Genomic DNA, 14,709 nt, shown 5'->3' on the forward strand with positions numbered 1-14,709 from the left:
AGACTGCGGTGGTCAGCCGCGTAGGAACCGCGGCTCCGACAGCCCGATGCCTCGGGTTGCAAGAAAATGTTTTGCAAAAGAGAGACTGGGGAGACTGCATATATATCCCACCGGGCACCAGAAAGCCATTTTTCGTTTATTTCTGCTAGCGCAAAAAAAAAAAAAATGCTGTACCGGGATCCACAAAAGCTCTCAACACTCTTCCAGACTCGCAACAGATATTTTTTTCATATCTACCTTACTTGACGAAGTGATTGTGTCAGTTTGCACTAGTTATACTTTTGAGGCGCACAAGTGGTTCATCAGTTATATAAGTTATGACATGCACACACTAAACAGCTGAAACGGAATATCAGAAGGAAATAAAAACTATCTGGTCCCAACAGTTTTCATTAATATAAACACACAAATGCTATGTACAGGATGCGCTTGATACACAGTGCCAGTTAATGTACAAAGTATAATCACAAGGTGCACAATCCATTCCCTACGTGGAAGTCGTACTTTGCATCTTGCATCACAAAGCTTGCAATGCAGCCACATGTGTTCAGTCTCGCAGAAATGGAAGCTCTTGGGTCATGAGGTTGCCACAGTGTCCACAAGTTGTCCTACCAACAGCACAAAGGAAACTGTACAGCTTCATTCACGAAGCATCATGTGCATGGCATCCCATGCACCTCTGATGTGATGATGACTAGACAAGCAGCTGGCCGGGATCCTGCACCACAATGTGCGTGTCCTGCACCACTTCAGACACCTGTAAAAAACCATTTATATTGCTCTTAACTTATTGCATTCGGCTTTTACATTTTAAAACTTATCCAGCATCTGCAACGTGAAAGCATGCATTGAGATTCAAGCCATTTCCACAGGAGTTAACTCTTTAAAAAAAGAGTGAACTTCGTTTCAAGTGTAAACTCCTTCAAAGGAAGGGATGAGGCGTGAAAAAAACTCATGAGACCCCACAGAAATTTGCCGTTCTGGTATACAAGATGTCTTGCATAACAACGGGAGAACAGTGGCAAAGGCTGAGTGAGGCCTGAACGCCCTTCTCTGAAGTATGTATGCATGTATACGTGGTGTATGGTGTGTGCATGTTACTCTGTTAACACTACAAAAGAGAAGTGCTTACGTGAATGTGTGGTAGGACATGTGCATCGTCTAGAATGTGCATGTGCTTGCTTGAAGTACGCTTTTGATTCCACGTGAGAGACGCATGCTAGCATTTGTATGCGCGAGGATGTTCATCACCTAGGACGTTCCATGCAACTCGTATCATGACATACGAGTGGCCTGTGGTTCACGAGTGAAGTGTGTTGCGTGTACTGCACTTGCTATGTGCACGCATGTGTCTTGAGGCTTCTGCTCTGCAGCTGACTCGTTGCCTGTCCTCCCCATTCCCCTCTTCACCGTCAAGCGGCTTTCTCTCTCCTTTCTGAAATTTATTTATTCACTCCGACTGTTTTGTTTCGGTCCGTGGGTGCAACCATCTCGAAAACTTCTCAACTGGAAAACTTTTTAAAATTCTTCTGTTGGCTGGGCTAATCGAAGGCCAGAACTTCTCTCTTCGGAGAGCTGTGGTGAAGGCTTGGGTCTCCTGTTCAATTTGCAGAAGCACAAAAATCGAATGACAGTTCTGTTTTGGTGTGAAAATGATGGCTGTGCAACTCAGCTGAAATGAAATCTCTATATTTAATGGCAGCTACATACGTTGGAAACTACAGTTGGGTCCTGAAGAGTGAATTATGGTGAATTTTAAGGTGAATTCACGCCTGCAATGCAGAGCACATTTTCTTGCTCTGGAAACCAAAAAGTGTGTTTCAATAGGCAACTCGGATTCACAACCTAAGTTCTACTACACAGCGACTCACTCTGCCGCGAATTACCTAGTGTTGCTCCGCAGAGTTTATTGAATCAATTTTTGGTTTGGACTTCATAATGCTGCCGTGGATTTTGTGCTCCGTAGCAAATTTGGAATAATGCGCTGCACTCACCGGAATGCCGAATGGAATTTGCCATTAGCCAAGAGTGAGAAAAAGACAAAAAAAAATGGCTTGGCTGGGCAGCAAATTGAGCGAGTTGCAAATGCAATGCAATGAATGCTGATGCACAATAACGACAAAAAGCAACTAAATTCTTTGCTGTCTGCTTGAGCCCATCGTGCCGCACTGCTCTGATAACACAACTAAAGCTCACGAAAACTGACCTTGACAATGTGGTTTGCAAAGTAGTAAGGTTCTGTTCTCTCAACCTCGATTTCTTTGCAAGCCGTGTGTCAGTTTCCTCATAGCAATATAAATTCTTCATTGTAGTTTTGGTTTAACACCCTTTGCACAATGTACTGACACACATGCAACCTGAGTAACAAATGATGACAGTCAAGTCTAGATTACCTTGCTTGGCAACTAGTAGCTCAGCTAAGCCAGGAAATGTCAAATTAGAGAACGTTACAATGCAACAAAATTTTCCAGTTGTAAATGCAGCTTTCTTACATTGGGTTCGGCGGATTACCATTAAAGCCTTCTTTCATATCCACCAGTTAGGCTTAAAAAATTTGTGCTGCGCAAGAGCCACAATTTTCACTTGTCCTGTACTGTGAGGAAGGCTTTTTAGCAACATTCCCCCAGCCCACGGCTTGCTGTTTGCTTACCTCACCAGTAGGTTCCCCAGCAGCGCTGGTGGTGAGGATAGCATACTGGTGTCCAGGGAGCCCCAACAACTGGCTACCAGCCTCCAAAACATGGCCGCTGGCTTCCACCAGCTCTTCACTAGTCTCTACCAGCTGTCCATCAGCCTCTACCAGCTCTCCACTAGTATCTACCAGCTCTCCACTAGCCTCCATGAGCTGTCCATCAGCTTCCACCAATGTCTCCTCCAGGGTGCCTTCACATGCTTCTGTAAACAGCAACCACAAACACACACACACACACAGGTCAACATGCCTGTTGTACTCTGCTGAAACCACAGCTTTTTAACAATACCAGCCACAAAGCTACTATTGAAAATCTAGGCTTATCTACCGTAGCAAAAGGCACTGCATCAGCCGTCAGTGGTACCATGCAACAGCAAGAAACATGTTTATCTTTCCCAGTTCCCAGTTCCAAAAGTTCCCAGGTGTCGTGTATTCGACACTATGTGCGGACTGCCCGCCTGTGTATATCGGCGAGTCGGGTGACTTTGAGCGAAGAATACGTGATCACCAAAGTGACGTCAGAAACCGGCGCGCAGATCAAAATGCGCTTGCCGAGCACTCAGTGTCCACCACACCAACATAAACTGGGCAGAGGCACGAGTTACCGCAAAAGAAAGGGACAGGAAGTCACGGCTCTATCTGGAATCGCTGATTATTCAGACGACAGCGCACACGCTTAATCGAAATATCGGAAACTTGACTTGCCCCCAATCTATGCCAGGTGCCTGGGTTCGCTCATGCGCCATGTATAAATAAACGACGAAGCTATATTATGCCTCATTGTGAACAAGGCTCGCGTGGGGGAGCCGAAACGTCATCCCATCCTTTCTTTTGGTCGGCACCTTCTGCTTTCGTCATGTTTATCTTTAATTTTCGACGTCTTCCTTTGAACTCCGATCTGAACTTTATGGCAAAACTGTCCTGAAAGTCCTCATTCATTTGATCCTGGCTGGTTTGGAGGCAGCATCAGTACAGAAGCCTTTGCACACTACCTGGGAAAATGGTTGATTTTGCCAGGTGGGATGAAACTGGCCTCTATTCGAGTTGAAATTAAAAATTTGAAACTTGTTGAAACTTGCATGCCTCGCAAGTGTATAAGGCAGCACCTGGCTGCCTCTGATGCACTCTTTCTGTGCTGTTCCACAACAGTAACGGTTGAAAACAGAGTGAGCACTCCTTAGCGTGGGAATTTATCACTGTGATGGCGTGCAATAATTGCCTCAGGATGGTTGTCTTCCAGGCCACTAGCTGCCACTAGTGCGACTCTAAAATGTTCGATGTGGGTTTTCAACCTTTAATATTTTTGTCCCATGATATGGGTGCGCGTATTCCCAATGTGATATCATGCTATCTGCACTTGGCAGGCAAGATTTCTCAGGTTACACTTGTCCACACAAACAGACACCCTGCTTAGGCTGCCCTAGAGGGTCACGCAAGATGTCACTGGCATTACAACACTACAAGAAACCTGCAGCTTGTGATCGGCAGGAACTCAGCGCACCTGGATCGTCTGTTGGCCCCAGCAGTGTTTCAGGGGTGGCCTCTTCATACTCGGTCAGCTCCTGCTCAATCAGATACACCTCACACTGGGCACTCATTTGGTGCTCCTGCATTGGGAAGGAAAAAAGGAGGCCGGAAGGTTAAGCAGGCTTACAAAGTTTCGTTCACTACTCCTGAAGGGGATACTACAGGGAAGCCAAATGAGAACAGTGAATAAAAACTTGCACACTATATAACAACTGTGTCCCCAAGTTCAATTCCACCAGCTGGACTGATCTAAATTAAATTTGATTCAATTTTAAAATACCCTGCATTCAATTATATCAACTAAATTAAATCAAACCTACTGAGTGGCTGACTAGCCAAATGAACTGATCCCAATTCACAAGGACCGAACTGAATTCATTAGGAATGAACGCAATCCTCAATAAGTTGGATGAAACTCAAACCCACCTTGAGCAGGGCCTGAGTCTTGAAGGCCTGTCCACAGCGGTCGCACAGGATGGTGTGGGGGTCCGCGTGGCGCCGCTCGATGTGCTTGCGGATGTCAGTGAAGGTGTAGCCGTAGAAGTCGCACACCCCGCACTTGTAGTCCTTCTGGCCCTTGTGGCGCTTCATGTGCAGCTCCTTGTTCTTGATGTGCCGGAATGAGCGGTTGCAGACGGTGCACACGTGCTTAGGCTCCTCGTGGATCAGCATGTGCTTGGTGATGTCCGACCGCTCGCATCCCCTGCATTGAGTCCCCCACCATCAGGACCTGCCTCTGCTTCTTTCGATGTTATCAGCGCTTGGCCTTTGTATCGAAAATTAAAGAGTTCTTTACTCTTACAACCACCTTACTGTCTGTTTCCGCTCAGCACATCTCAATACTTCATCTGAAATTCTGCATGGCATCTGATGCGACTATGCACTGTATGGTTTGTTTTGTTGCCTTTACAGCATAAACACTGCAACCGCAATCAAAGTCTGCAAGATTCAAAACATGGTTTTGTCATGAAAAAATGAACCTTGTAGTAAATGCCCTGAATCTAGCCAATGTCCCTCCTATAGCTAGTGGCGTAAAAAACTCGCATATAGTAAGCGCAGCATTGCTAGTTACCATACAACTTCCCAATTCAATGTCACATGCGTGCGACCACAGCACCCCATGCAAGATGATAGCGTGGGACAGCAGTCCACTGACCGGTAGTCGCAGAGGGGGCACTTAAGCGGCTTGTTGGGGTTGTGCGTGCGGGTGTGGCGCTTGAGGTGGGCCTTGCGGCTGAACTTCTTGCCGCAGAGGGCGCACTCGAACAGCACCTCGGCCGGCATGTGCACCATCTTGAGGTGCATCTTGAGGATGTACGGGTCCTTGTAGCGCTTGCCGCACACGGGGCACGTGCACGCGCCAGGCTGCGTGTGGCGTGCCATGTGCCGCCTGATGGCGTATGCCTGCGCAAGGTACGTGTATACATGGAGTAAATACATATACGTTCATACAAGTGTGCATTCCCCAAAGAATGCATGCACTTATAACCCCATAATGCTCAGTGTAGATGTACATAAGGATACAGACTGAAAAAAATGTGAACAGCCTTCATTTATGCTCATACATGTGTATCAGTTGTTCCGCATGAATGCATGCTGGAAGACAATTGAACCCAAAAGCTAACCGTAATGGTAAAACAGCCCAAAATTTCTGTGGCCATACTATTGCACTGGCACGCAATGGAACAGTTTTAAACTACGATATTGACCTATAGTACATGCCTGCATATTACTTTTATGTTATTTTATTTTTATTGCAGCATATTTTTAGCCAATAAAAAAATTAAGTTTTACACATCTGTTAACGCTGATAGCTACTATAGTTGGTAGAAAGCTAGTTGGCTACATGCAGTATGAGGAGTACTGGCAGGTGTAGTGCAGTGGAACGGTGGTAGCTATGTAAATGTATTTCTGTGCACTGTCCTTAGCTGTGCTGCCACCATGAGTCATACCAATTCCGCACTTCTATTATCAGCCTTTCAAGTTTAGAACGCCACATGTGCAGGATGTGAAAAGCATTTTTGCTGCAAAGCTGCTACAAGTAAAATTGCACAACGTATGTTTTCTTTAAAATTCTGTACAGCTTTAGAATTTAAACTTTCTGCATGTCCCAGCTATTTTCAAGTATGAATTATTAATTGAATCACTACCATAAAAAAAAAACTCTTTCTTATCATGTTCTAGCTGCAATACTGGCAATACTGTTACAGCTTCAATCCTGCTGAGTCTACAAATTTTAACATTTTTAACATTTTAATGAGTTTTAACAGTTTTAACTAACATTACCTGGGATACCAATCCATCTGTACATCTGTGTAAAAGAAGCTGCTTTTGATTATCAGTGCTATACAAGGCAACGCACACTGAAGAAAATTGTGGAGGAAAAAATATTTGAGTTGAAAAAGTATGGTTTGGTATGTGGAGTTTAAAGCTCCAAAGCCGCACGTGGGCGGCATCATTACGGAGGACTCCGGATTAAGTTAGACCACCTGGAGTTCTCTATCGTGCCCTGCACACAGCACCGGGGTGTGTTTCTGCATTTCACCTCCATCAAAGTGCAGGTGATGGAGACAAAATGTTAAAGTCGCTTGCATGCCGTGCAATGTCAGTGCACTGTAGAGAACCACAGGTTGTTAAAAGAAAAAAAAACTCACAGGACAGTTACGAGTGTGCAACGCGAATGTTTGAGTATTAGCTGTGGTGTAAGAGCACGGAAATTTCAAGAAACATGCTACTGGCCCTGCAGCATCACGGCACGCCAGCAAGTTCGCCAAGCAAGTAACTGCTGCCAGCAGTCCTGTCTAGACATAGGCATGGCACGTCATCACTGGCAAACAGCATCTTGGCGCACTGCCAATGTCTGTGGTGTGGCCGGCACCGACAATAGAGGAAAATGAGCATCGAGCTAAACAGCTAACGCTCTAAAAGTGCTTATAGTACACTGAAGAGCATATCAACTGAACGATTTTAAAAGACAGTGCCCCGTGTGTGCCCACCTGGTCTGCGATGTGGTCGCAGTAGGGGCACACACAGCGCGGGTGCTGGGCTCGGTAGTGGGCGATGAGTGCGTCGCGCGACAGGCACGCATGGGGACAGCGGCGGCAGCGCACCACCGCGTCCGCATGCACCCTGACCAGGTGCTCCTGTAGCTGCTGGGCATAGCCCGCCTGGAACTCGCACGCCGGACACTGCAGCTGCTGTTGCTCTTCCGCACTGCCACCTGCCGCAAAGTGACGACGGAAAACACACTCTGTCTTACTGACATCTTCAACTGCATTTCTTGGCTCAGACTTTTGAGACTTAATAGTACATAATAGTACAGAGCTAGTCTAAATTTTCTTACTTGTACACCAGCAAAACTTCATGCGTGCATAGGCCCAGTCGCAACAAATTTCCATAAAGAAAATTCTACACAGAAAATAAAAGTGCCCAGTTTATGCTACTAAACACATTGCGCTGCAAATGCCTTTTATTTGGAAAGATGTTTCGGCTATTTCACATTTCAATTCTGATACCATGCTCTTGCAAGCATGCACAAGACGCAAGGATACCATATGCAACACACTGTGGCCGTCTACTTATACCTTGGGACATTCCAATCTTAACGGGGGATATGGGGCTAAAATCCCGCTTTTTTAATTTTTGCAGTTTTGGATTCCTGATTTAATAAAGAAACTTCCCACCACGTTTGCATGTGCAGTAGAAAAGAAGATAATGAACTCTTTTCACAAGATGGTGGTGCGCATTCACTGTTGAAAGTGGAACCCTTTTTTTTTCAAGATGCGAAGTTATAAAGTTTGTTTTCCATGATTTCTAGTCATGGGAGACCTTGTATCAAGAGTACACCAGACCACTAAAGAAAAACTGAAAAAGAAAGCATATTGTTGGCCGTGGCAACAGCAGGTTGGCAAACAGAAAAATAAGTTTGGATTGGTGGAAACACAGCACATGATCTTCCTACGCTGTTTCTGCGCCACTCGGAGTCTTGGTAAGCCAGACCTCATTTTGGGTCTGTTCGACTCAGGTTATTTGTTATCGTTTCAAACAACCAAGCTACCAGGGAAAGCATTTCACAAGCGCAGAGAAAGGTGGTGGACAGCTCTAAAGCTAAAAAAAAGGAGAAAACTTAAAGTAATTGGCACAACACAGCATCGTGTTGGAAGATAATATGCTGGGCCCTGGGCCTCGTCAAGCTGACAAAAGCAGCTTTTAGCTCAGGTGTCCCTAGGCCGACAGACGTAATTGCTCTATATATGACAGATTGCTATGATAATCAATCAATCAATCAAAGGAAGCTTTATTTCATAATTCACAAATGAAAGTTAGAATATAGTCTAATGACAAGAAGCTAAACCATTCCTGAAATTTTTACCAAAAATGACACAGTGGTTCCAAAGTTTGCAGTGAGTAATTACTCTCTTATTATATATCTTAAAATATAGTTTTGGACGTGTGGAGTATGTGCAACAGCAGGATCCACAAAGGAATCTGTCGTTGACATCCCACGAATATCACATCGATTTGGTTACTTGGGTTTAGGCAACACAGAAGTTCTGGGACAAGGCAGCAACAAGAAAAAAATGCTCCCCTCTTACAGCCTGTGTTCAGAACAGTGGCCATTAGAAACAGCCACTTTTATAATGCCTGCACATAGGAAAGGAAACAGAGATGAAACATAGCTGTAAAACGGAGAACAACAGATCGAGCATTCCAATTCACTCACCCAACTTTGGCAGCAGCAGAGAGACCAGCTTGTCTGGCATGGGAACCACTGCGGTGTCTTCACTGCTTTGGGCAGGAGCTTCTACAGAGGGCTGCATAAAAATGCAAAAAGGTGGTTCTTTCTCTAAGTGACTCTGTTTTGAAGCGATAGCTACATTACGGTAGCATTTCGAGCCTTCAGCGTGGTGGTGGCACGTGACCGTGGCAGCAACACATGACGCTAGCGGCTGGTCACGTGGTTGGTCACGTGACCAGCCACGTGATGCGGAGCAGCTGCTGCTGCCGGCAGTGCGGTGCACCAGCGGAACTCAGCTGCAACAGCTGCGCGCATGCGCCGTGTCAAGTGGGACGAAGATGAAGAAGGAACGCCCAGCGAAACGGAGCGGCGAAAGACTCACTTTGCAATTCAACTGAGCAAGTTCCACTCGGCCAGCTGTAGCTATCGCGTCACTCCAGGTTTAACCAGAGCTAAACCACTGCCAATTTTTTGTGCAAAGTGTTGCCGTAACTGTGCTACTATCAGCCAAATAGTCCCTGTGCTCCATCACATGGTCGCTCAAGGCTTGACAAGGCGACTCCTCCCGGCATGCTCGGCATTATCAATAGATTTACGAGAAAAGCGCTATCAAACGTCTAGTTGGTGTAAATTAAGTCGTAAAGCATTGCAATAACATATAAATTACCAAGTTCTAATGATCAAAAGGCAACTTTAACTGAAAATGGAGCTTTCGTAAGCTATAAAAGGCAACAAAATGAAAAACAGCGGTCACGATCTCCGGCTGATTTCGCAAGTGATGATGTTAAGACTGCATTTTACGCTCGGATCCACTAGGCTACGCTACACCACATTCACTTCCAAATGGTGACGACAATATCTTTTTCAGTCGCGGAGTTAAAAGTTTTATCGAGTGGCAGGAAAATGAGTGTTCTATTTTTTAATTTTATTTTCTCAGCAACAAATACGTCTTTCAGGGCTGAACAAACGTTTGATGCAGGCACAAAGAGCAGTAGAACCGATTTTAAATTAAAAAAAAATTGGATGGAACTGTTCTCAGTGTATAACAGCACCTCTTGCGGGGTTAGTTGGTGTAACATTGTGAAACAAAAGTAAAAACAGCGCTAATTTTGCACAAACCACAGAGAGAGACCAAACAGGACAGGCGCTGTCCTGTCCGGACAGACAGCGCCCGTCCTGTCTGTTCTTTCTGTGTGGTTTGTGTCAAAATTAGCGCTGTTTTTACTTTTGTTACACAATGTTCCCAGTGTCCTCTTTCAGCCAGTCGGAAGACTTCAGTTTTGCGCAGAGGGGCACCCCACCTGTACAGGGGCAAGGTCCTCTCCTTCTGTGGCCGGAGTGGCAGCTGGACCCAGCACCTGAGCCACAGCATCCTCGAGACTCTGAGCAACGACCGCGGCCGCATTCTGAGCAGCTTCAGCGCCGCTGTTGGCGGGCACATCAGCCATAGCCACCTCCGCTGTATTATCTGTGGCCCCATCTGGCAGAACCGGCATACTATCCACCTGGATGTCCGTCGGACCACCCGCAACAGGTTCAGCTGGTGGCGTCGGAGGAGGCAGCGATGGTGGTGGTGTTGGAGGCGGTGTGAGAGGCCTCTTCCGTGGCCGGCCTGGCCGGCGTTTGGCAGGCTGTGGTTGTGACTGTGGCTGTGGTTGTGGCTGAGGCTGCGGTTGCAGTTGCGGCAGCAGCTGCTCCAGTTGGAGCTCCTCCGAGCCAGCCCCTTGCAGTGCTATGAGGACAGGAGTAGAGGCGCCTCCGTCGGCTGGCAGGCAGCCTCCTGACAGGGCTTGTTGCTGCATCGTTCACCAAAATAGACCGCATTTCAGAGCGTGATAAGTACGTCCAACCCTGTGTCGCATGATTTCATTCTGTCAATGGTACCATCCCACAGCATCCAGTAATGCAGCGACACCCAGTACCAAATACTAAGGGGAATTTTATGAGGACAAATAAGAGCACAATTAAGAGCACTCATTCCCATAAGTTCTGTGGCCAGTGGACCAGCATTGCGTTCTTGAACACATAAGACAGCACTTCAAATCTTACTGCTCCGCATAAATTTTTGACTAATCTTTTTCTCTGAGTCATACCAAGCATTAACAGCACACAATGGTATGTGTGTTAAACATCCGACAACTGCAGGTGGACTATGACGGACAGCACAGTGGAAGGCTCCAGTCTAATTTCGACCACCTAACAAAAATCATTTACAATCTCCCTTAGATGTGTTATCTTTTAGGTTATATAATCTGAGATGCTTTCGAGCCAAAATTGCCATTTAAAAAGCTGTCAGACAAAATGGGAGGCCTAACTGGAAGTTAGGGTACTGTATCGTTCAGAGAACAAAATTATGCCTCCACATCATGCTCAGTCAGGCATAAATAAATACAAACACACACAACACAAGATAGTGCAGACCTGTGCCAGACTATATCATATGCGCCTTTATTTTTGCCCAGATGTGATTTTGTGCAATTAGATCATCTTGCAACAATCGACCACACACTGCCATTTCTTTGCGACTCATTTCAACCTTTTTGTGCACTTCTCACCGTGTTGTGACATGTTGCCACACTGATGCTTGGGCTCAGGAGCAAAGCTGAGGACCGACAATGTTCTTCCCACCACATACTCTATTGGGAAAGTTAGAAAAGTGTCAAGACATGAAGCGCAGAATTGCAATGATGCCTTGAGCTGCATTGCTGCCTCAATTTTTGCCCTTGTAGTACACCCACTTTTTATTTAAGTGTTGTCGTTCTGTCTTCTTGCTGTAATGTTTCTCCTGCCAGGGACAGAGGATTGGCCTACAGTATAATTAAATAAATAACTGCAGCATGCAAACTCAGCTGTATTGGCACAGACCTACACTGCTGCTTACGAGCAAAACCTGTGTACTGAAGCAAACAGCTGTTCCAACTTTCACAGCTGTCTCTTTGGTTACATGGTACTTTAACCATACCACAGGGCTCAGAGGCACTTCATTCCCTTAGTGGTGGTGCTGAAGTTTCACTCCACAGCTCGACTACATGCTCTTTCTTTAAATCACAGGGTGACCTCCCCAATTTCTTTCACTAAATACAGCAGAACACCGTGAATACATCTATCAGTAGGACAGCACGAGAAAAGAGGTGCATCAGCGAAGTACAGTCGACGACCAATTTATAAAACCCTCTAAGGACCGCGAAAACAACCGGAAAATCGAGCAGTCTGGAAAATCAAATTTCGCCAAAAAAATCACGAACTTATCGCCAATATGCTGGAGGAAGAGGTCAGTGGTATTTCACACATTCTAAAGCTCCTCACGACTAAATTTTGCCGCGCGACACATGCACAGATGACGGGCGGCGACTGCTTTCACGAGCTTGGCCTGGCTGCGCTGCCCTCGGCATGTCTCCGATGAACGCACGGGTTGGGACAAAGTCTAGACACGCCGCTGTGGAATCTGCGCTGCGCCTGCAGTACGATGGGCCCGTAACGAAAACGCAACGATGGCGAAACAATAAGAACCGAGAAACGGCCGAAGCAAGCACTGCGTCGGCATTGGCCTTTGTCATTAGGCCTAGCAACAAGAGCCAAAATCGGCATCATATCTGGTGATATGCGCTCTGAGGTGGCTTGCGTATAATGAGAGGCGTCTTACCTGTCATCGAAACGCCAGCTGTTTACTGTTTTACAATAGAAAGGTCAGGGTTGCAGTAAGTTTTGCCGCGGGTACACTGACCTCGCTTTGAAATGCACCACCATTTCCTCCCGCACCCACCGTCTCCGTGAAGCCGTATGTAATCAAGCATCACTGCTACCTCTTTCCGTATCTAGGACGAAAGACTCGGCACAGATGAGTTCCGCGAACTCCGACTACTGTTCAAGCTTGTATGGCGGAAGACGATCAAGAACAAAACGAATTCGAAACCATGCAAGCGCACTGTGCCAACTCGCGCAGAATTCCAGCATCGCAAGTTAAGAGGCTCCCTTTAAGCTTGAGTTTCGTTTTGATTGGTCAAGTTTTCGATCTCTCCAGCGATTTGAACGAATGAGGTTCCACTGTACGCATAATATGGCGGCTTGGATATTGGTGGCGAGTGCGAACGAGGTCTGAAAAATCAAGCAGTCAGTTGCGGTGTGTCCGAAATCTCAGGCACTCTTATACATTGGCTCTATGGGCCATGTCGCAGTGCCACGAAAAAGTCCGAATAATCAAGCATGTCCGAAAAATCAGGCGTCCGAATTTTCGTTCGTTGACTGTAAACTTAGCCTTCACATTTCTTCAGACCATTCAATGTGGTAAGGTCTTTTACAGCAACCCACACTGCACACACTGACCACCTTAGTCGGACACCTGCTGAGCGGTGCCGGCCACAATGCCCAACGCAAGGTGCTTGTTTTGGTGTTTCAAAACATTCTGGTGTAAAATAGTACGCTGAATCAGTAGCTGCACTAACCACTGATCAGGAGCAGCAACAAATATTGAGCAGATTCATTCACGGCTACAAGCAGCTTGAGTGTTATGCATCACAAATCCGTCTGCGATGATCATCATGCAAGCCAGGCATGTACCGTAATTACATGATTGTAAGTCGACCCTTTTTTTGCAATTTAAAATTCCGAAGTGGGGGGTCGACTTACGATCGAAACGAAACCTTGAACTGCCAATAAAAGCAAGAAAAACAATCTATCAGGGACGCTACTGCGATGTTAGAAGTTTTTGTTTGCTCTACGGCTCTAAGTGTAGCATTCAGGTATTCCGCGGGCTTTTTGGCCAGAATTTTTCATTTTTTTATTTTTACTGCGCACACCATTACCCACCGCGATGGTTCAGTGCCACTGAACAGGATACCCGAGTTAGAACCCGACTGCGGCGGCAGCGTTTCTATGGAAGCGAAACGCAAAGGCGCCCGTGTGCTGTGCGATGTCATTACAGCAGGTTAAAGATCCCCAGGTGGTCGAAATTATTCGGGAGCCCTTCACTACGGCACCTCGTTCTTCCTTTCTTCTTTCACTCCCTCCTTTATCTCTTCCCTTACAACTGGGTAACTGGGTTTCCGCCAATATTTGAGACAAATACTGCGCCACTTCCTTTCCCCCATAACCAATTTCATTTCATTTCACTCGCGGGAATGGCCGTTGTCCCGCTGTTCCAGCGCCCGGGAGTGTAGCTAGCTGATGGAAGAACCGCTATTTCAGTTGGTTGCACAATACGTAACAGCGGCGCTTCTGGGGAATGCCGATGTTTGCTGGAAGAGCCGACGCCCCGACACCGATCACTCTTTGTTTGGTGGTGCTTGGAGTTGGTGCTTCGGACTTGACTGCCGGCCGCGTGCTTCGCCATGAGCTCTCCAGGTTCGAAAAGCATTCGGCACTCATTCACTGCAGCGTTCAAGAGGGAGGCCATCAGTTACGCCGAAGAAACCAACAACTGCGCGGCGGGCCGCAAGTTCGACGTTTCTGAACGGTTGGTGCGGGAGTGGCGGAAGCAGCGAGACAAAATTTTCGATTGCGACTCCAAGCGAAGAGGTTTCCGCGGGCCGAAGTCGGGACGCTTTCTGGAGCTGGAGGTCAAGCTTGCAACGTATGTCACCGAAATACGTGAGCGGTCCCTTCCAGTGACATGCAAAATGATCACGCAACAAGCCCGGGTCTTTGCTGCAGAAGCTGGAATATTCCGAGCAGACTTCAAAGCCAGCAGGGCTTGGGCTTCGAAATTTATGAAGAGGGCTGGCTTCTCTCTTCGTCGGCGTACTAGTGCATGCCA

At 46.6% G+C, this 14,709-nt stretch overlaps 1 protein-coding gene across 1 annotated transcript in view; it reads right to left on the minus strand.

Moving 5' to 3' along the window:
- Positions 1-101: 101 nt before the first annotated feature.
- Positions 102-14,709, minus strand: part of LOC144104775 (uncharacterized) — a 32,576-nt gene continuing 17,968 nt past the window's right edge. The window contains exons 9-16 of the mRNA XM_077637955.1: positions 10,259-10,753; positions 8,943-9,033; positions 7,216-7,439; positions 5,376-5,623; positions 4,646-4,922; positions 4,194-4,299; positions 2,651-2,895; positions 102-757 (exon numbers count right to left, since the gene is read on the minus strand). Of these exons, the coding sequence (XP_077494081.1) occupies positions 695-757; positions 2,651-2,895; positions 4,194-4,299; positions 4,646-4,922; positions 5,376-5,623; positions 7,216-7,439; positions 8,943-9,033; positions 10,259-10,753 (1,749 nt within the window). The 3' untranslated portion in view covers positions 102-694. The remainder of the gene's footprint in view (positions 758-2,650; positions 2,896-4,193; positions 4,300-4,645; positions 4,923-5,375; positions 5,624-7,215; positions 7,440-8,942; positions 9,034-10,258; positions 10,754-14,709) is intronic.

Source organism: Amblyomma americanum, chromosome 9 (assembly GCF_052857255.1).
Source record: "Amblyomma americanum isolate KBUSLIRL-KWMA chromosome 9, ASM5285725v1, whole genome shotgun sequence".
Lineage (NCBI taxonomy): Eukaryota > Metazoa > Arthropoda > Arachnida > Ixodida > Ixodidae > Amblyomma > Amblyomma americanum.